A 21,472-nucleotide genomic window follows, 5' to 3' on the forward strand; every position below is an offset into this window, starting at 1 on the left:
GGAATTTGACTAATAAAACATTTGTATCAACTATGGCGGGTCGTGACATCTGGGAAGCAAGCAAATACAAGATGTGCAGGGGCGTAGCTTTGGGACTTACATTAACTAACATATCAAGTCTTGGCCCCTCAAGTCTTAACATCCTCCCCCCCTTGAAAGGCCATGCTTGACTTTCAACAATACGTGCTACAAATGCGGTGTACCTAATTATTGACTATCCCATTGCTAACGTTCCTAGAGTCCCTAAACTTAAGCCACTGGCAACAAAGCCACCCGCGCGACTGATCTTTTGAAAACGCCACCCTTGGTTCTTACACTAACTACTCGCACTATATTGTCTGGTCCGGGATGAACGGCCGTGATTCGTCCCAGCGGCCAGCATAGCGATGGTGCGTGATCTTCCTTCAGGAGCACTAAAGCGCCAACCTGCACGTCGTGATTGGGTTGAATCTGCCATTTGTTTCGTGTCTGCAGTTGGTGAAGGTATTCTTTCCGCCATCTGGACCAGAAGTGTTGTCCGATGATCTGGAGGTGCTGGTAGCGCTTGTTGAAGTTGACCTTATCATCGGTGCGATCTCTTTCGGGTATGGCCGTGAGCTCTTGCCCAATTAGGAAATGGGCCGGGGTGAATGCCTTTAGGTCGTTGGGATCGGAACTCATAGGGATCAAAGGTCTGGAGTTCAAAATCGCCTCGATTTGCGTTGTTATTGTATAAAATTCCTCGTAATGGAACCGAGAGCCATTCAAAACCCGCTTTAAATGATGTTTACAAGACTTCACCGCCGCTTCATGAAGCCCGCCCCAATGTGGAGATCTAGCGGGCATAAATTGCCATTTTATGTTTGAGTTTGTTAAAAAGTTCTGCAATGGACTAGACCTCACAATGTTTTGAATTGCTCTGAGCTCGTTGTTGCAACCTACAAAATTCGTTGCGTTGTCGCTGTATATGAATGAACATAGGCCTCGTCTTGAAACAAATCTTTTTAGCATACTCAAGAATCCGTCGCTGGTCAGGTCCGTGACAACTTCTATGTGCACTGCCTTGATCGCGAGACACACGAAGATGCAAATGTACCCCTTGATCGTTTTTCGAGACCGGGTTTTACCATCTTTTAATTCGAATGGCCCGGCATAGTCGACTGCCACGGACGAGAACGGCCGCGACGGCGTGACGCGGGAAATGGGCAGCTCACCCATCCGTGGAGTGAGGGTGTTACTCGGATTGGACTTGAAACATGTCATGCATTTTCGGATGTGTGCCCTCACTGTTTGTTTGCCATTCAGAGGCCAGTACCTTTGCCTGACGTGAGCTAAGGTGCACTGGGCCCCTGCGTGCAAGGTGCGTCTATGTTCGCGCGCGATGATGAGTTGGGTTAGCGGATGCTTGGCGGGCAGTACGATGGGATGCTTTACGTTATAAGTGTAGTTCGAGTTCGATAGTCTACCGCCTAACCTAATCATGCCGTCTTGAGCAAGGAACGGAGAGAGTGACTTTAATTTACTTCTGGTAGAAACGCGCCTCCCAGTGCTTAGGTCGCGACTTTCTGCAGGAAACGATCTTGCTTGAACTATTCTTATAAGTCGCCATTCCGCCTGTTGCACTTCGCCGGGGCTCAGGGGCCCAGCTTCTCTTTCCCCCTTGGGTAACTTTGCGTTGCTCCCAAACCTTACGCAGTATGCCACGACGCGTAATAATTTATGAAGGCACGAAAATCTGTCAAATATCTCGTCATCGGGGCATTGCGCTACTAGAGACACCTCCGGGGCTTCCTTAAGCCCGGGCGTGTCCTTAGTTGGAGCCGCGAACCTTAAAATGGCCGAATCTTTAGGCCACCCTTCGGGTTTTACGAGAAAACTGGGACCGTGAAACCATAGTTGACGATTCGCTGGTTCCCTTATGCTGGTACCACGCGATATGATGTCCGCGGGATTCTCCTCAGATTTTACGTGGTGCCAGTCATCAATATCGGTCAGTGATTGAATCGCCGCCACCCTATTGGCGGTGAAAGTCTTCCACCTTTTAGGTTCGTTCGCGATCCAACAAAGAACGATCGTGGAATCGGTCCATAAAAACGTTTTTGTTATGGGTAGCGCCAGAATATCAGCAGACCTCTTTACCAGGTCTGCTAACAGCGCGGCTCCGAGGAGCTCTAATCGCGGTAACGAGAGGACTTTTAAAGGACTGACGCGGGACTTCGCACACAGTAAATGGCTCGCAATTTGTCCATTTTCATCTATCGAGCGCAGGTATATGCAACACCCGTAAGCCCTTTCGCTGGCGTCGGAAAATCCGTGTATTTCTATGGTCTTGGGCTTATTAACAAGCACGTGACGCGGTACTTGCAATAGGCCTACCCTTGCTATTTCGTTTTTTAGTTTTACCCATTCCGCGTGCAGCTGGCTTGGAATTCCCTCATCCCAATCGATTTTCAGCTGCCAGAGACGTTGAATTAACAGTTTCACGCGTACTGTTAAGAAACCCACGATTCCCAAGGGGTCAAATATTTTCGAGACCCACGACAATATTGTTCGTTTTGTTACCTTGCCGTGAGTCTCCGCGAATTTTTTCGAATCGTATTCAAACGTGTCAAGACTGGGAACCCACGAAATCCCCAAGGTCTTGCTGCTGGAGTCATCGCTTATAAGATATTTTTTCTCGTGACCATCCTTGGCGATTTCATCCAGCAATTGGTGTGCGTTTGATCTGAACTGTCTCAATTCGAATCCGTATTTTGCGAGGATTCGGCGGATGTTTTCTCCCAATCGTTTCAGGGAATCGAGGTCTGAAGATCCAGTTAACAAGTCATCAACATAGAAGTCAGACGCTATTGTTTCAGATTCGCGCGGCCATTGTTCAGCTACATCTTGTGATATTTTAATTAAACAACGCGTCGCGAGATACGAGGCTGAAGCTGTACCGTACGTTACCGTGTTGAGCTGATAGTGTCTGACTTCTTCATTGGGTGTGTCTCGCCATACTATGCGCTGAAGATCCCTCTCGTGCTCGTCTACCAAGATTTGCCGATACATCTTGGTTATGTCACCGATCAACACGAAGTTGTGTTTCCTGAATCTCAATAATATTGAGAATAGGTCCTTTTGTATCGTGGGCCCGACCTTCAGGACGTCGTTCAGTGATGAACCTTTTGTGGTTTTGCATGCAGCGTCAAAAACTACTCTTAGCTTGGTAGTCATGCTTTCCAGTTTTTGAACGCAATGGTGCGGTATATAGTATATAGGGAATTTCGATGATGTTGGTTCACGCGGTACCTCCGTCATGTGTCCGAGGTCCTTGTATTCCTGCATGAATGCTCGGTAGGCAGTTCCTAGTTCATGGGTTTTTGCCAGTCGTCTTTCGATTGCATACAAACGATTGAGCGCTGTTTGCTTCGAATCGCCCAAGTCCGTGAATTTCTGTTTCAATGGAAGCTTCACCACGAACCTGCCACTTTCGTCGCGAACTGTGGTCTTAATGAAGTGCTCTTCGCATTCACGCTCTTCCTCGGTCATGTGACTTAAGGAATGCGAGTTGGCCTCCTCAACAAGCCAAAATTTTTCCAAACCCCTTTCCAACGGGTTCTGCGCAAGAAAACAGTTAGACATCATTGACTGTGTTTTACCGAGTCTGCCTTGTTGATGTGGGACTCTGCCGGCTATTATCCAGCCCAGTAATGTCTTTTGCAGCGTGGGAAGAGTCCTGCCTAGTTTCAACTGTCCTATGCAGAGGAGGTCCAGAAATACTTCGCAACCCAAAAGCATGTCTATCTCAGAGGGTACATTAAACTCAGGGTCCGCCAGAACCAACTCATCGGGAATATTTAGTTTTAATTTATCGAAGTAGCTTTGCGGAGCTACTTCTGTTATTTTCGGCACGACGAGAAAACTCAATTTTGTTTTGAAGGCTGTGGTTCGAGATGCAACTGATATGTCCGTGGCATGCGATATTCTCGTCTGTATTTGGTTTATGCCTAAGACGGGAATGTCGACCTTTGACGGTGTTAGTTGTAATTGTTTAACCATGGCTGTGCTTACGAAGTTAGATTGACTGGCCGAGTCCAGCAGTACTCTGCACGGAATTCGGGTTTTGTGCTTGCCGTAAGCATCTACCACAGCCGTCGATAGTAGCATGAGACAATTTCTGGCATTTTGACAGGTATTTGTCAATATCGGATGTGATGTGTTTTGTTCACTGGTGCCTTCGTGAGGGTTTGAATTGTCATGGCGAGAACTGTTTTCGTTGTCCCGATTGACGTCTACGTTACCAGCTCGCGAAGGTTGTTGTGGCTTATGAAGCAGGGTCGCATGTCTTTGCCGACACATTTTGCATCCCGATGACCGACATTCCGACAGTTTGTGTCCGTGCCGTAAGCAATTCGTGCATAAATTCATCCTTTTTACCTTTTCAAACCGATTCGAAATTGATAACCTTTTGAACTCCTCACATGAATATATGAAGTGTTCACCCTTACAGAACGGACACGCTGGTCGGTACGTGGTGCTAGTGGTGGCAAAGGATCTTGATTCATTAGATTTTTTAGGGTTTGACCACACCCTTGAGTCAACTGCTTCCAATACCTGGCATCTCTGCATTAGAAATTCGTTAAATTGGTCGATTTTTGGCGAATTTATGCCTTGGGAGTATCTCTCCCACTCGCGTCTTGTACTAATATCTAACTTGGACACCAGAATATAAATCCACATGGTGTTCCACTCACGGACCCTTTCGCCTAAGGATTCTAATGCGCGAAAGTTCTTGAAGAAATGGTTTGAGAAGTTTCTCAACGCGATATGCGATTCCTTGGCTAACGCAGGGAACTCCATGATTTCCTTTAAATGTGAGTTAATGATAAATTTCGTATTCTGGTATCGTCTCTCAAGGAGGTCCCAAGCAATAGCATAATTTGCGTTGGTAGGAGCTAGTGATGCTAATAACGTTTTTGGTTCGCCTCGCAGAGATGCTTCTAGGTAGTAGAAGCGTTGAGCATCCGATAATGCATGGTTATCGTGAATCACTGCCATAAACATGTCACGAAATCGTTGCCAATCCGCGTAGCACCCGCTAAATTCAGGTAGGGTTAAAGATGGAAGCTTAATGCATGACTTGGGTGAAACGACTGAGTCACTTGAACCAGCGATGGCCTGTAGCGAGGCGCTGGTCGATGGTGATTCAGTGTTCCGATTTGCGTTTACATTGGTTTGCCGTTGATTATGAAAGTGCTTTTCTAGCACACCTTGCGCTATAGCTACTGCCTCGAAATAACGAGTTTCAAAATTATCGCGTTCTTCTCCCAGTTCCCCTTCGTCGTAGTTACTGGGAAAATCAGTAATTAGTAACTCTTCGTATTCAGTTTGGATCGATTTGAACTTGTCTAATATGGATTTTGCGCTATCATATCTAGCTTGCAGTAATTCGATGCATTGATCCAAATCGGTTTTATTTAAAAAACTTGTGAAGCGCGTTAGCTCACCCTTGATTTGGGCTTTGCTATTTTTTAATTTCTTTAAAACGAGTTCTGGGGCAAACTGTTCATCTACGATGGACATTATGTTAAGTTTACCGAGTACAAACTAACGTGAAACCGTGGCGATATATACTCAATGGTGAGAGGGAATTAGTGGATTGTTTGGGGTAGCGGGTGTAAATATGGAAAGACTGACCTTTAAGCTGATGTTCACTCCTCGTTGGTGGTTTCCTCGACGTTGCTGGGAAGATCCGGCTCGAAGGACCAAATGTTGAACGATAGGCAGGGGTTCCTTCCTTGGAGGTTGGAGATACCACCCGCGAGTTATTATACGAGAGCGCTTACACGCGAGCACTACTTGTAGTACTTGTCGGTTCGCGTTACCGACGTTGTACTTTTATGTTACGAGAGTCCAGGACGGACTATATACCTGCTTAGCGAGGTACACGTGGGATCTCCCGAAAATCTCGGAATTAGGACAACCCGTCAAACTATTGCACTATTTATTAAATGATTCGTAAATAGTTATTACTAAACTAAACTTGAAGCGAACACGAGATTACTTGGTTACGTGGCCGAGTATTAGTACGAATTTTTCTTTGTCGGGTGTTTGAGGTGTTGAACTGTCAGCGATAATGGTCAGAGTTGTAACTGTGTAGACGAGCAGAAATAAAAGAGAGAGATTCCACCCTCTCCCAGCCCTTAAGTACTGGGAGGTAATGGCCAACCGACATGGGCGTACTACTACTCGGGATGACTTTCCCTTGAAGGAATCCCATTATGCCCAGAACGACGACCAGAACAGATTATCCCGTGACCGGAATATGGCCATCGTTCCGAACGGAACGTGACGGTACCCTCAATTTTGTCTACCGCTAAGGGTAACGATGGGATATTTCGACACTCAAGGACTACATCCCATGCACATTTTATAGTTTGATTGCCTCGCAATATAGTTTCTTCGGAAGAACACAAAGCCGAGGAATTTTGACTAATAAAACATTTGTATCAACTATGGCGGGTCGTGACATCTGGGAAGCAAGCAAATACAAGATGTGCAGGGGCGTAGCTTTGGGACTTGCATTAACTAACATATCAAGTCTTGGCCCCTCAAGTCTTAACAAATCAGTTCGACGAGATCTTTAAGATGACAAAACAAGTCATGATTGCATCATGTTGAATTTCCAAGAAAAATAGTACTTTAAGTGCTCAAACACACAACTTTTGTGACTTTTCAATCTTTGAAGCTCGATATCTTCGGCAAATGAGGACCAAATTTGTTAAACAAAATGTCAAATTAATCAACTCGATGAGATTTTTAAGATAACACAACAAGTCATGATTGCACTTTGTTGAATTTCCAAGAAAAATAGAACTTTAAGTGCTCAAACACACAACTTTTGTGACTTTTCACACTTTGAAGCTCGATATCTTCGGCAAATGAGGACCAAATTTGTTAAACAAAATTTCAAATTAATCAACTCGATGAGATTTTTAAGATAACACAACAAGTCATGATTGCACCTTGTTGAATTTCCAAGAAAAATAGTACTTTAAGTACTCAAACACACAACTTTTGTGACTTTTCAAATATTGAAGCTCGATAAATTCGGCAAATGAGGACCAAATTTGTTAAACAAAAAGACAAATTAATCAGTTCGACGAGATCTTTAAGATGACAAAACAAGTCATGATTGCATCATGTTGAATTTCCAAGAGAAATAGTACTTTAAGTGCTCAAACACACAACTTTTGTGACTTTTCACACTTTGAAGCTCGATATTTCGGCAAATGAGGACCAAATTTGTTAAACAAAATGTCAAATTAATCAGTTCGACGAGATCTTTAAGATGACACAACAAGTCATGATTGCATTATGTTGAATTTCCAAGAAAAATAGTACTTTAAGTGCTCAAACACACAACTTTTGTGACTTCTCAAATATTGAAGCTCGATATCTTCGGCAAATGAGGACCAATTTTGTTAAACAAAATGTCAAATTAATCAACTCGATGAGATGTTTAAGATAACACAACAAGTCATGATTGCAAAATGTTGAATTTCCAAGAAAAATAGTACTTTAAGCGCTCAAACACACAACTTTTGTGACTTTTCACACTTTGAAGCTCGATATCTTCGGCAAATGAGGACCAAATTTGTGAAACAAAATGTCAAATTAATCAGTTCGACGACATCTTTATGATGACAAAACAAGTCATGATTGCATCATGTTGAATTTCCAAGAGAAATAGTACTTTAAGTGCTCAAACACACAACTTTTGTGACTTTTCAATCTTTGAAGCTCGATATCTTCGGCAAATGAGGACCAAATTTGTTAAACAAAATGTCAAATTAATCAACTCGATGAGATGTTTAAGATAAAACAACAAGTCATGATTGCATCTTGTTGAATTTCCAAGAAAAATAGTACTTTAAGCGCTCAAATACACAACTTTTGTGACTTTTCACACTTTGAAGCTCGATAAATTCGGCAAATGAGGACCAAATTTGTTAAACAAAAAGACAAATTAATCAGTTCGACGAGATCTTTAAGATGACAAAACAAGTCATGGTTGCATCATGTTGAATTTCCAAGAAAAATAGTACTTTAAGTGCTCAAACACACAACTTTTGTGACTTTTCAATCTTTGAAGCTCGATATTTCGGCAAATGAGGACCAAATTTGTTAAACAAAATGTCAAATTAATCAACTCGATGAGATGTTTAAGATGACACAACAAGTCATGATTGCACCTTGTTGAATTTCCAAGAAAAATAGTACTTTAAGCGCTCAAATACACAACTTTTGTGACTTTTCACACTTTGAAGCTCGATAAATTCGGCAAATGAGGACCAAATTTGTTAAACAAAAAGACAAATTAATCAGTTCGACGAGATCTTTAAGATGACAAAACAAGTCATGGTTGCATCATGTTGAATTTCCAAGAAAAATAGTACTTTAAGTGCTCAAACACACAACTTTTGTGACTTCTCAAATATTGAAGCTCGATAAATTCGGCAAATGAGGACCAAATTTGTTAAACAAAATGTCAAATTAATCAGTTCGACGACATCTTTAAGATGACAAAACAAGTCATGATTGCATCATGTTGAATTTCCAAGAAAAATAGTACTTTAAGCGCTCAAACACACAACTTTTGTGACTTTTCACACTTTGAAGCTCGATATCTTCGGCAAATGAGGACCAAATTTGTGAAACAAAATGTCAAATTAATCAGTTCGACGACATCTTTATGATGACAAAACAAGTCATGATTGCAAAATGTTGAATTTCCAAGAAAAATAGTACTTTAAGCGCTCAAACACACAACTTTTGTGACTTTTCACACTTTGAAGCTCGATATCTTCGGCAAATGAGGACCAAATTTGTGAAACAAAATGTCAAATTAATCAGTTCGACGACATCTTTATGATGACAAAACAAGTCATGATTGCATCATGTTGAATTTCCAAGAGAAATAGTACTTTAAGTGCTCAAACACACAACTTTTGTGACTTTTCAATCTTTGAAGCTCGATATCTTCGGCAAATGAGGACCAAATTTGTTAAACAAAATGTCAAATTAATCAACTCGATGAGATGTTTAAGATAAAACAACAAGTCATGATTGCATCTTGTTGAATTTCCAAGAAAAATAGTACTTTAAGCGCTCAAATACACAACTTTTGTGACTTTTCACACTTTGAAGCTTGATATCTTCGGCAAATGAGGACCAATTTTGTTAAACAAAATGTCAAATTAATCAGTTCGACGAGATCTTTAAGATGACAAAACAAGTCATGATTGCATTATGTTGAATTTCCAAGAAAAATAGTACTTTAAGTGCTCAAACACACAACTTTTGTGACTTTTCAATCTTTGAAGCTCGATATCTTCGGCAAATGAGGACCAAATTTGTTAAACAAAATGTCAAATTAATCAACTCGATGAGATGTTTAAGATAAAACAACAAGTCATGATTGCATCTTGTTGAATTTCCAAGAAAAATAGTACTTTAAGTGCTCAAACACACAACTTTTGTGACTTATCACACTTTGAAGCTCGATATCTTCGGCAAATGAGGACCAATTTTGTTAAACAAAATGTCAAATTAATCAACTCGATGAGATGTTTAAGATAAAACAACAAGTCATGATTGCATCTTGTTGAATTTCCAAGAAAAATAGTACTTTAATCGCTCAAATACACAACTTTTGTGACTTTTCACACTTTGAAGCTTGATATCTTTGGCAAATGAGGACCAATTTTGTTAAACAAAATGTCAAATTAATCAGTTCTACGAGATCTTTAAGATGACACAACAAGTCATGATTGCATTATGTTGAATTTCCAAGAAAAATAGTACTTTAATTGCTCAAACACACAACTTTTGTGACTTATCACACTTTGAAGCTCGATATCTTCGGCAAATGAGGACCAAATTTGTTAAACAAAATGTCAAATTAATCAACTCGATGAGATTTTTAAGATAACACAACAAGTCATGATTGCACCTTGTTGAATTTCCAAGAAAAATAGTACTTTAAGCGCTCAAATACACAACTTTTGTGACTTTTCACACTTTGAAGCTTGATATCTTTGGCAAATGAGGACCAATTTTGTTAAACAAAATGTCAAATTAATCAGTTCTACGAGATCTTTAAGATGACACAACAAGTCATGATTGCATTATGTTGAATTTCCAAGAAAAATAGTACTTTAATTGCTCAAACACACAACTTTTGTGACTTATCACACTTTGAAGCTCGATATCTTCGGCAAATGAGGACCAAATTTGTTAAACAAAATGTCAAATTAATCAACTCGATGAGATTTTTAAGATAACACAACAAGTCATGATTGCACCTTGTTGAATTTCCAAGAAAAATAGTACTTTAAGCGCTCAAATACACAACTTTTGTGACTTTTCACACTTTGAAGCTTGATATCTTCGGCAAATGAGGACCAATTTTGTTAAACAAAATGTCAAATTAATCAGTTCTACGAGATCTTTAAGATGACACAACAAGTCATGGTTGCATCATGTTGAATTTCCAAGAAAAATAGTACTTTAAGTGCTCAAACACACAACTTTTGTGACTTTTCAATCTTTGAAGCTCGATATCTTCGGCAAATGAGAACCAAATTTGTTAAACAAAAAGACAAATTAATCAGTTCGACGAGATCTTTAAGATGACACAACAAGTCATGATTGCAGCTTGTTGAATTTCCAAGAAAAATAGTACTTTAAGTGCTCAAACACACAACTTTTGTGACTTTTCAATCTTTGAAGCTCGATATCTTCGGCAAATGAGAACCAAATTTGTTAAACAAAAAGACAAATTAATCAGTTCGACGAGATCTTTAAGATGACACAACAAGTCATGATTGCACCTTGTTGAATTTCCAAGAAAAATAGTACTTTAAGTGCTCAAACACACAACTTTTGTGACTTTTCAATCTTTGAAGCTCGATATCTTCGGCAAATTAGGACCAAATTTGTTAAACAAAATGTCAAATTAATCAACTCGATAAGATGTTTAAGATAAAACAACAAGTCATGATTGCACCTTGTTGAATTTCCAAGAAAAATAGTACTTTAAGCGCTCAAATACACAACTTTTGTGACTTTTCACACTTTGAAGCTTGATATCTTCGGCAAATGAGAACCAATTTTGTTAAACAAAATGTCAAATTAATCAGTTCGACGAAATCTTTAAGATGACAAAACAAGTCATGATTTCATCATGTTGAATTTCCAAGAAAAATAGTACTTTAAGCGCTCAAACACACAACTTTTGTGACTTTTCAAATATTGAAGCTCGATAAATTCGGCAAATGAGGACCAAATTTGTTAAACAAAATGTCAAATTAATCAACTCGATAAGATGTTTAAGATAAAACAACAAGTCATGATTGCACCTTGTTGAATTTCCAAGAAAAATAGTACTTTAAGCGCTCAAATACACAACTTTTGTGACTTTTCACACTTTGAAGCTTGATATCTTCGGCAAATGAGAACCAATTTTGTTAAACAAAATGTCAAATTAATCAGTTCTACGAGATCTTTAAGATGACACAACAAGTCATGATTGCAACATGTTGAATTTCCAAGAAAAATAGTACTTTAAGCGCTCAAACACCCAACTTTTGTGACTTTTCAAATATTGAAGCTCGATAAATTCGGCAAATGAGGACCAAATTTGTTAAACAAAAAGACAAATTAATCAGTTCGACGAGATCTTTAAGATGACAAAACAAGTCATGGTTGCATCATGTTGAATTTCCAAGAAAAATAGTACTTTAAGTGCTCAAACACACAACTTTTGTGACTTTTCAATCTTTGAAGCTCGATATCTTCGGCAAATGAGAACCAAATTTGTTAAACAAAATATCAAGTTAATCAGTTCGACGAGATCTTTAAGATGACACAACAAGTCATGATTGCACCTTGTTGAATTTCCAAGAAAAATAGTACTTTAAGTGCTCAAACACACAACTTTTGTGACTTTTCAATCTTTGAAGCTCGATAAATTCGGCAAATGAGGACCAAATTTGTTAAACAAAATGTCAAATTAATCAGTTCGACGACATCTTTAAGATGACAAAACAAGTCATGATTGCATCATGTTGAATTTCCAAGAAAAATAGTACTTTAAGCGCTCAAACACACAACTTTTGTGACTTTTCACACTTTGAAGCTCGATATCTTCGGCAAATGAGGACCAAATTTGTGAAACAAAATGTCAAATTAATCAGTTCGACGACATCTTTATGATGACAAAACAAGTCATGATTGCAAAATGTTGAATTTCCAAGAAAAATAGTACTTTAAGCGCTCAAACACACAACTTTTGTGACTTTTCACACTTTGAAGCTCGATATCTTCGGCAAATGAGGACCAAATTTGTGAAACAAAATGTCAAATTAATCAGTTCGACGACATCTTTATGATGACAAAACAAGTCATGATTGCATCATGTTGAATTTCCAAGAGAAATAGTACTTTAAGTGCTCAAACACACAACTTTTGTGACTTTTCAATCTTTGAAGCTCGATATCTTCGGCAAATGAGGACCAAATTTGTTAAACAAAATGTCAAATTAATCAACTCGATGAGATGTTTAAGATAAAACAACAAGCCATGATTGCATCTTGTTGAATTTCCAAGAAAAATAGTACTTTAAGCGCTCAAATACACAACTTTTGTGACTTTTCACACTTTGAAGCTTGATATCTTCGGCAAATGAGGACCAATTTTGTTAAACAAAATGTCAAATTAATCAGTTCGACGAGATCTTTAAGATGACAAAACAAGTCATGATTGCATTATGTTGAATTTCCAAGAAAAATAGTACTTTAAGTGCTCAAACACACAACTTTTGTGACTTTTCAATCTTTGAAGCTCGATATCTTCGGCAAATGAGGACCAAATTTGTTAAACAAAATGTCAAATTAATCAACTCGATGAGATGTTTAAGATAAAACAACAAGTCATGATTGCATCTTGTTGAATTTCCAAGAAAAATAGTACTTTAAGTGCTCAAACACACAACTTTTGTGACTTATCACACTTTGAAGGTCGATATCTTCGGCAAATGAGGACCAATTTTGTTAAACAAAATGTCAAATTAATCAACTCGATGAGATGTTTAAGATAAAACAACAAGTCATGATTGCATCATGTTGAATTTCCAAGAAAAATAGTACTTTAAGTGCTCAAACACACAACTTTTGTGACTTTTCACACTTTGAAGCTCGATAAATTCGGCAAATGAGGACCAAATTTGTGAAACAAAATGTCAAATTAATCAGTTCGACGACATCTTTATGATGACAAAACAAGTCATGATTGCAAAATGTTGAATTTCCAAGAAAAATAGTACTTTAAGTGCTCAAACACACAACTTTTGTGACTTTTCACACTTTGAAGCTCGATATCTTCGGCAAATTTGGACCAAATTTGTTATACAAAATGTCAAATTAATCAGTTCGACGACATCTTTAAGATGACAAAACAAGTCATGATTGCATCATGTTGAATTTCCAAGAAAAATAGTACTTTAAGTGCTCAAACACACAACTTTTGTGACTTTTCACACTTTGAAGCTCGATAAATTCGGCAAATGAGGACCAAATTTGTGAAACAAAATGTCAAATTAATCAGTTCGACGACATCTTTATGATGACAAAACAAGTCATGATTGCATTATGTTGAATTTCCAAGAAAAATAGTACTTTAAGCGCTCAAACACACAACTTTTGTGACTTTTCAAATATTGAAGCTCGATAAATTCGGCAAATGAGGACCAAATTTGTTAAACAAAATGTCAAATTAATCAGTTCGACGACATCTTTAAGATGACACAACAAGTCATGATTGCATTATGTTGAATTTCCAAGAAAAATAGTACTTTAAGTGCTCAAACACACAACTTTTGTGACTTTTCAAATATTGAAGCTCGATAAATTCGGCAAATGAGGACCAAATTTGTTAAACAAAATGTCAAATTAATCAGTTCGACGAGATCTTTAAGATGACACAACAAGTCATAATTGCATTATGTTGAATTTCCAAGAAAAATAGTACTTTAAGCGCTCAAACACACAACTTTTGTGACTTTTCAATCTTTGAAGCTCGATATCTTCGGCAAATGAGAACCAAATTTGTTAAACAAAATGTCAAATTAATCAGTTCGACGAGATCTTTAAGATGACACAACAAGTCATGATTGCATTTTGTTGAATTTCCAAGAAAAATAGTACTTTAAGCGCTCAAACACACAACTTTTGTGACTTTTCAAATATTGAAGCTCGATAAATTCGGCAAATGAGGACAAAATTTGTTAAACAAAATGTCAAATTAACCAGTTCGACGAGATCTTTAAGATGACACAACAAGTCATGATTGCATTATGTTGAATTTCCAAGAAAAATAGTACTTTAAGCGCTCAAACACACAACTTTTGTGACTTTTCAAATATTGAAGCTCGATAAATTCGGCAAATGAGGACCAAATTTGTTAAACAAAATGTCAAATTAATCAGTTCGACGAGATCTTTAAGATGACAAAACAAGTCATGATTGCATCATGTTGAATTTCCAAGAAAAATAGTACTTTAAGTGCTCAAACACACAACTTTTGTGACTTTTCACACTTTGAAGCTCGATAAATTCGGCAAATGAGGACCAAATTTGTGAAACAAAATGTCAAATTAATCAGTTCGACGACATCTTTATGATGACAAAACAAGTCATGATTGCAAAATGTTGAATTTCCAAGAAAAATAGTACTTTAAGCGCTCAAACACACAACTTTTGTGACTTTTCACACTTTGAAGCTCGATATCTTCGGCAAATGAGGACCAAATTTGTTATACAAAATGTCAAATTAATCAGTTCGACGACATCTTTAAGATGACAAAACAAGTCATGATTGCATCATGTTGAATTTCCAAGAAAAATAGTACTTTAAGTGCTCAAACACACAACTTTTGTGACTTTTCACACTTTGAAGCTCGATAAATTCGGCAAATGAGGACCAAATTTGTGAAACAAAATGTCAAATTAATCAGTTCGACGACATCTTTATGATGACAAAACAAGTCATGATTGCAAAATGTTGAATTTCCAAGAAAAATAGTACTTTAAGCGCTCAAACACACAACTTTTGTGACTTTTCACACTTTGAAGCTCGATATCTTCGGCAAATGAGGACCAAATTTGTTATACAAAATGTCAAATTAATCAGTTCGACGACATCTTTAAGATGACAAAACAAGTCATGATTGCATCATGTTGAATTTCCAAGAAAAATAGTACTTTAAGTGCTCAAACACACAACTTTTGTGACTTTTCACACTTTGAAGCTCGATAAATTCGGCAAATGAGGACCAAATTTGTGAAACAAAATGTCAAATTAATCAGTTCGACGACATCTTTATGATGACAAAACAAGTCATGATTGCAAAATGTTGAATTTCCAAGAAAAATAGTACTTTAAGCGCTCAAACACACAACTTTTGTGACTTTTCACACTTTGAAGCTCGATATCTTCGGCAAATTTGGACCAAATTTGTTATACAAAATGTCAAATTAATCAGTTCGACGACATCTTTAAGATGACAAAACAAGTCATGATTGCATCATGTTGAATTTCCAAGAAAAATAGTACTTTAAGTGCTCAAACACACAACTTTTGTGACTTTTCACACTTTGAAGCTCGATAAATTCGGCAAATGAGGACCAAATTTGTGAAACAAAATGTCAAATTAATCAGTTCGACGACATCTTTATGATGACAAAACAAGTCATGATTGCATTATGTTGAATTTCCAAGAAAAATAGTACTTTAAGCGCTCAAACACACAACTTTTTGAGACTTTTCAAATATTGAAGCTCGATAAATTCGGCAAATGAGGACCAAATTTGTTAAACAAAATGTCAAATTAATCAGTTCGACGAAATCTTTAAGATGACAAAACAAGTCATGATTGCACCTTGTTGAATTTCCAAGAAAAATAGAACTTTAAGTGCTCAAACACACCACTTTTGTGACTTTTCACACTTTGAAGCTCGATATCTTCGGCAAATGAGGACCAAATTTGTTAAACAAAATGTCAAATTAATCAACTCGATGAGATTTTTAAGATAACACAACAAGTCATGATTGCACCTTGTTGAATTTCCAAGAAAAATAGTACTTTAAGTGCTCAAACACACAACTTTTGTGACTTTTCAAATATTGAAGCTCGATAAATTCGGCAAATGAGGACCAAATTTGTTAAACAAAATGTCAAATTAATCAGTTCGACGAAATCTTTAAGATGACAAAACAAGTCATGATTTCATCATGTTGAATTTCCAAGAAAAATAGTACTTTAAGTGCTCAAACACACAACTTTTGTGAATTTTCAAATATTGAAGCTCGATAAATTCGGCAAATGAGGACCAAATTTGTTAAACAAAATGTCAAATTAATCAACTCGATGAGATTTTTAAGATAACACAACAAGTCATGATTGCACCTTGTTGAATTTCCAAGAAAAATAGAACTTTAAGTGCTCAAACACACAACTTTTGTGACTTATCACACTTTGAAGCTCGATATCTTCGGCAAATGAGGACCAAATTTGTTAAACAAAATGTCAAATTAATCAACTCGATGAGATTTTTAAGATAACACAACAAGTCATGATTGCACCTTGTTGAATTTCCAAGAAAAATAGAACTTTAAGTGCTCAAACACACAACTTTTGTGACTTTTCACACTTTGAAGCTCGATATCTTCGGCAAATGAGGACCAAATTTGTTAAACAAAATGTCAAATTAATCAACTCGATGAGATTTTTAAGATAACACAACAAGTCATGATTGCACCTTGTTGAATTTCCAAGAAAAATAGTACTTTAGGTGCTCAAACACACAACTTTTGTGACTTTTCACACTTTGAAGCTCGATAAATTCGGCAAATGAGGACCAAATTTGTGAAACAAAATGTCAAATTAATCAGTTCGACGACATCTTTATGATGACAAAACAAGTCATGATTGCAAAATGTTGAATTTCCAAGAAAAATAGTACTTTAAACGCTCAAACACACAACTTTTGTGACTTTTCAATCTTTGTAGCTCGATATCTTCGGTAAATGAGAACCAAATTTGTTAAACAAAATATCAAATTAATCAGTTGGACGACATCTTTAAGATGACAAAACAAGTCATGATTGCATCATGTTGAATTTCCAAGAAAAATAGTACTTTAAGTGCTCAAACAGACAACTTTTCTGAGTTTTCAAACATTGAAGCTCAATAAATTCGGCAAATGAGGACCAAATTTGTTAAACAAAATGTCAAATTAACCAGTTCGACGAGATCTTTAAGATGACACAACAAGTCATGATTGCATTTTGTTGAATTTCCAAGAAAAATAGTACTTTAAGCGCTCAAACACACAACTTTTGTGACTTTTCAATCTTTGAAGCTCGATATCTTCGGCAAATGAGAAACAAATTTGTTAAACAAAATGTCAAATTAATCAGTTCTACGAGATCTTTAAGATGACACAACAAGTCATGATTGCAACATGTTGAATTTCCAAGAAAAATAGTACTTTAAGCGCTCAAACACCCAACTTTTGTGACTTTTCAAATATTGAAGCTCGATAAATTCGGCAAATGAGGACCAAATTTGTTAAACAAAATGTCAAATTAATCAGTTCGACGAGATCTTTAAGATGACACAACAAGTCATGATTGCATTTTGTTGAATTTCCAAGAAAAATAGTACTTTAAGCGCTCAAACACACAACTTTTGTGACTTTTCAAATATTGAAGCTCGATAAATTCGGCAAATGAGGACCAAATTTGTTAAACAAAATGTCAAATTAACCAGTTCGACGAGATCTTTAAGATGACACAACAAGTCATGATTGCATTATGTTGAATTTCCAAGAAAAATAGTACTTTAAGCGCTCAAACACACAACTTTTGTGACTTTTCAAATATTGAAGCTCGATAAATTCGGCAAATGAGGACCAAATTTGTTAAACAAAATGTCAAATTAATCAGTTCGACGAGATCTTTAAGATGACAAAACAAGTCATAATTGCATCATGTTGAATTTCCAAGAAAAATAGTACTTTAAGTGCTCAAACACACAACTTTTGTGACTTTTCACACTTTGAAGCTCGATAAATTCGGCAAATGAAGACCAAATTTGTGAAACAAAATGTCAAATTAATCAGTTCGACGACATCTTTATGATGACAAAACAAGTCATGATTGCAAAATGTTGAATTTCCAAGAAAAATAGTACTTTAAGCGCTCAAACACACAACTTTTGTGACTTTTCACACTTTGAAGCTCGATATCTTCGGCAAATTTGGACCAAATTTGTTAAACAAAATGTCAAATTAATCAGTTCGACGAGATCTTTAAGATGACAAAACAAGTCATGATTGCATCATGTTGAATTTCCAAGAAAAATAGTACTTTAAGTGCTCAAACACACAACTTTTGTGACTTTTCACACTTTGAAGCTCGATAAATTCGGCAAATGAGGACCAAATTTGTGAAACAAAATGTCAAATTAATCAGTTCGACGACATCTTTATGATGACAAAACAAGTCATGATTGCAAAATGTTGAATTTCCAAGAAAAATAGTACTTTAAGCGCTCAAACACACAACTTTTGTGACTTTTCACACTTTGAAGCTCGATATCTTCGGCAAATTTGGACCAAATTTGTTATACAAAATGTCAAATTAATCAGTTCGACGACATCTTTAAGATGACAAAACAAGTCATGATTGCATCATGTTGAATTTCCAAGAAAAATAGTACTTTAAGTGCTCAAACACACAACTTTTGTGACTTTTCACACTTTGAAGCTCGATAAATTCGGCAAATGAGGACCAAATTTGTGAAACAAAATGTCAAATTAATCAGTTCGACGACATCTTTATGATGACAAAACAAGTCATGATTGCATTATGTTGAATTTCCAAGAAAAATAGTACTTTAAGCGCTCAAACACACAACTTTTTGAGACTTTTCAAATATTGAAGCTCGATAAATTCGGCAAATGAGGACCAAATTTGTTAAACAAAATGTCAAATTAATCAGTTCGACGAAATCTTTAAGATGACAAAACAAGTCATGATTGCACCTTGTTGAATTTCCAAGAAAAATAGAACTTTAAGTGCTCAAACACACCACTTTTGTGACTTTTCACACTTTGAAGCTCGATATCTTCGGCAAATGAGGACCAAATTTGTTAAACAAAATGTCAAATTAATCAACTCGATGAGATTTTTAAGATAACACAACAAGTCATGATTGCACCTTGTTGAATTTCCAAGAAAAATAGTACTTTAAGTGCTCAAACACACAACTTTTGTGAATTTTCAAATATTGAAGCTCGATAACTTCGGCAAATGAGGACCAAATTTGTTAAACAAAATGTCAAATTAATCAGTTCGACGAGATCTTTAAGGTGACAAAACAAGTCATGATTTCATCATGTTGAATTTCCAAGAAAAATAGTACTTTAAGTGCTCAAACACACAACTTTTGTGAATTTTCAAATATTGAAGCTCGATAACTTCGGCAAATGAGGACCAAATTTATTAAACAAAATGTCAAATTAATCAGTTCGACGAGATCTTTAAGGTGACAAAACAAGTCATGATTGCATCATGTTGAATTTCCAAGAAAAATAGTACTTTAAGTGCTCAAACCCACAACTTTTGTGACTTATCACACTTTGAAGCTCGATATCTTCGGCAAATGAGGACCAAATTTGTTAAACAAAATGTCAAATTAATCAACTCGATGAGATTTTTAAGATAACACAACAAGTCATGATTGCACCTTGTTGAATTTCCAAGAAAAATAGTACTTTATGTGCTCAAACACACAACTTTTGTGACTTATCACACTTTGAAGCTCGATATCTTCGGCAAATGAGGACCAAATTTGTTAAACAAAATGTCAAATTAATCAACTCGATGAGATTTTTAAGATAACACAACAAGTCATGATTGCACCTTGTTGAATTTCCAAGAAAAATAGTACTTTAAGTGCTCAAACACACAACTTTTGTGACTTTTCAAATATTGAAGCTCGATAAATTCGGCAAATGAGGACCAAATTTGTTAAACAAAATGTCAAATTAATCAGTTCGATGACATCTTTAAGATGACACAACAAGTCATGATTGCATTTGTTGAACTTATATGGTCTGGAAGTGTGAAGAATTGTGACGGAGGTAAAATGACAATAAAACGATTTGGTGAACTTTTCGTTGAGACGTTTAATACCGAACTAGCTCCAATTTATCAGTTGTCGAAAAACGGTTTTCTCTTATCATAGCAGAATGGCCACTCAGCAGTTGACTGAATCGCACAGCTGCTTTGGCGGTCTTTTCATCAAACGAGGAAGGGAACATTAACTATTATTATTTTTACTTCTAAAGCTTACACTACTTCAACACTCTCCCTAAAAATAATATGTAATTATATTAATACATGCTTACATGTGATTACGGACACTTAGACTAATTCTTAACTAGGCCTACTTTAAGACGCAACATTTCAAATGTTTGTTTAGCCAAAGGCTTAGTCATAATGTCTGCAATCTGGTTTTCACTTGGAACATATAGTATATCAAATTCCCCCCTTTTAAACAGGTCACGAGTAAAGTGAAATTTTATATCTATATGCTTGGTGCGCTTATGTCCTTCTGGATTTTTAATTAGTCTTATAGCACTGTTGAACGATAGGCAGGGGTTCCTTCCTTGGAGGTTGGAGATACCACCCGCGAGTTATTATACGAGAGCGCTTACACGCGAGCACTACTTGTAGTACTTGTCGGTTCACGTTACCGACGTTGTACTTTTATGTTACGAGAGTCCAGGACGGACTATATACCTGCTTAGTGAGGTACACGTGGGATCTCCCGAAAATCTCGGAATTAGGACAACCCGTCAAACTATTGCACTATTTATTAAATGATTCGTAAATAGTTATTACTAAACTAAACTTGAAGCGAACACGAGATTACTTGGTTACGTGGCCGAGTATTAGTACGAATTTTTCTTTGTCGGGTGTTTGAGGTGTTGAACCGTCAGCGATAATGGTCAGAGTTGTAGCTGTGCAGACGAGCAGAAATAAAAGAGAGAGATTCCACCCTCTCCCAGCCCTTAAGTACTGGGAGGTAATGGCCAACCGACATGGGCGTACTACTACTCGGGATGACTTTCCCTTGAAGGAATCCCATTATGCCCAGAACGACGACCAGAACAGATTATCCCGTGACCGGAATATGGCCGTCGTTCCGAACGGAACGTGACGGTACCCTCAATTTTGTCTACCGCTAAGGGTAACGATGGGATATTTCGATATTCAAGGACTACATCCCATGCACATTTTATAGTTTGATTGCCTCACAATATAGTTTCTTTTGAAGAACACAAAGCCGAGGAATTTGACTAATAAAACATTTGTATCA

The 21,472-nt window shown here is 37.0% G+C and overlaps 1 protein-coding gene across 1 annotated transcript; it reads right to left on the reverse strand.

Moving 5' to 3' along the window:
• Positions 1-249: 249 nt before the first annotated feature.
• Positions 250-20,588, reverse strand: LOC136349712 (uncharacterized). Its single transcript, XM_066301435.1, has 7 exons — positions 20,541-20,588; positions 20,284-20,414; positions 6,211-6,453; positions 6,034-6,163; positions 5,893-5,961; positions 5,596-5,758; positions 250-5,531 (listed from the first exon to the last, which is right to left on the reverse strand). Exons 1-7 carry the CDS (start codon positions 20,586-20,588, stop codon positions 250-252), a joined length of 6,066 nt encoding a protein of 2,021 aa, XP_066157532.1.
• Positions 20,589-21,472: the final 884 nt, after the last annotated feature.

Source organism: Euwallacea fornicatus, unplaced genomic scaffold, assembly GCF_040115645.1.
Source record: "Euwallacea fornicatus isolate EFF26 unplaced genomic scaffold, ASM4011564v1 scaffold_39, whole genome shotgun sequence".
NCBI lineage: Eukaryota > Metazoa > Arthropoda > Insecta > Coleoptera > Curculionidae > Euwallacea > Euwallacea fornicatus.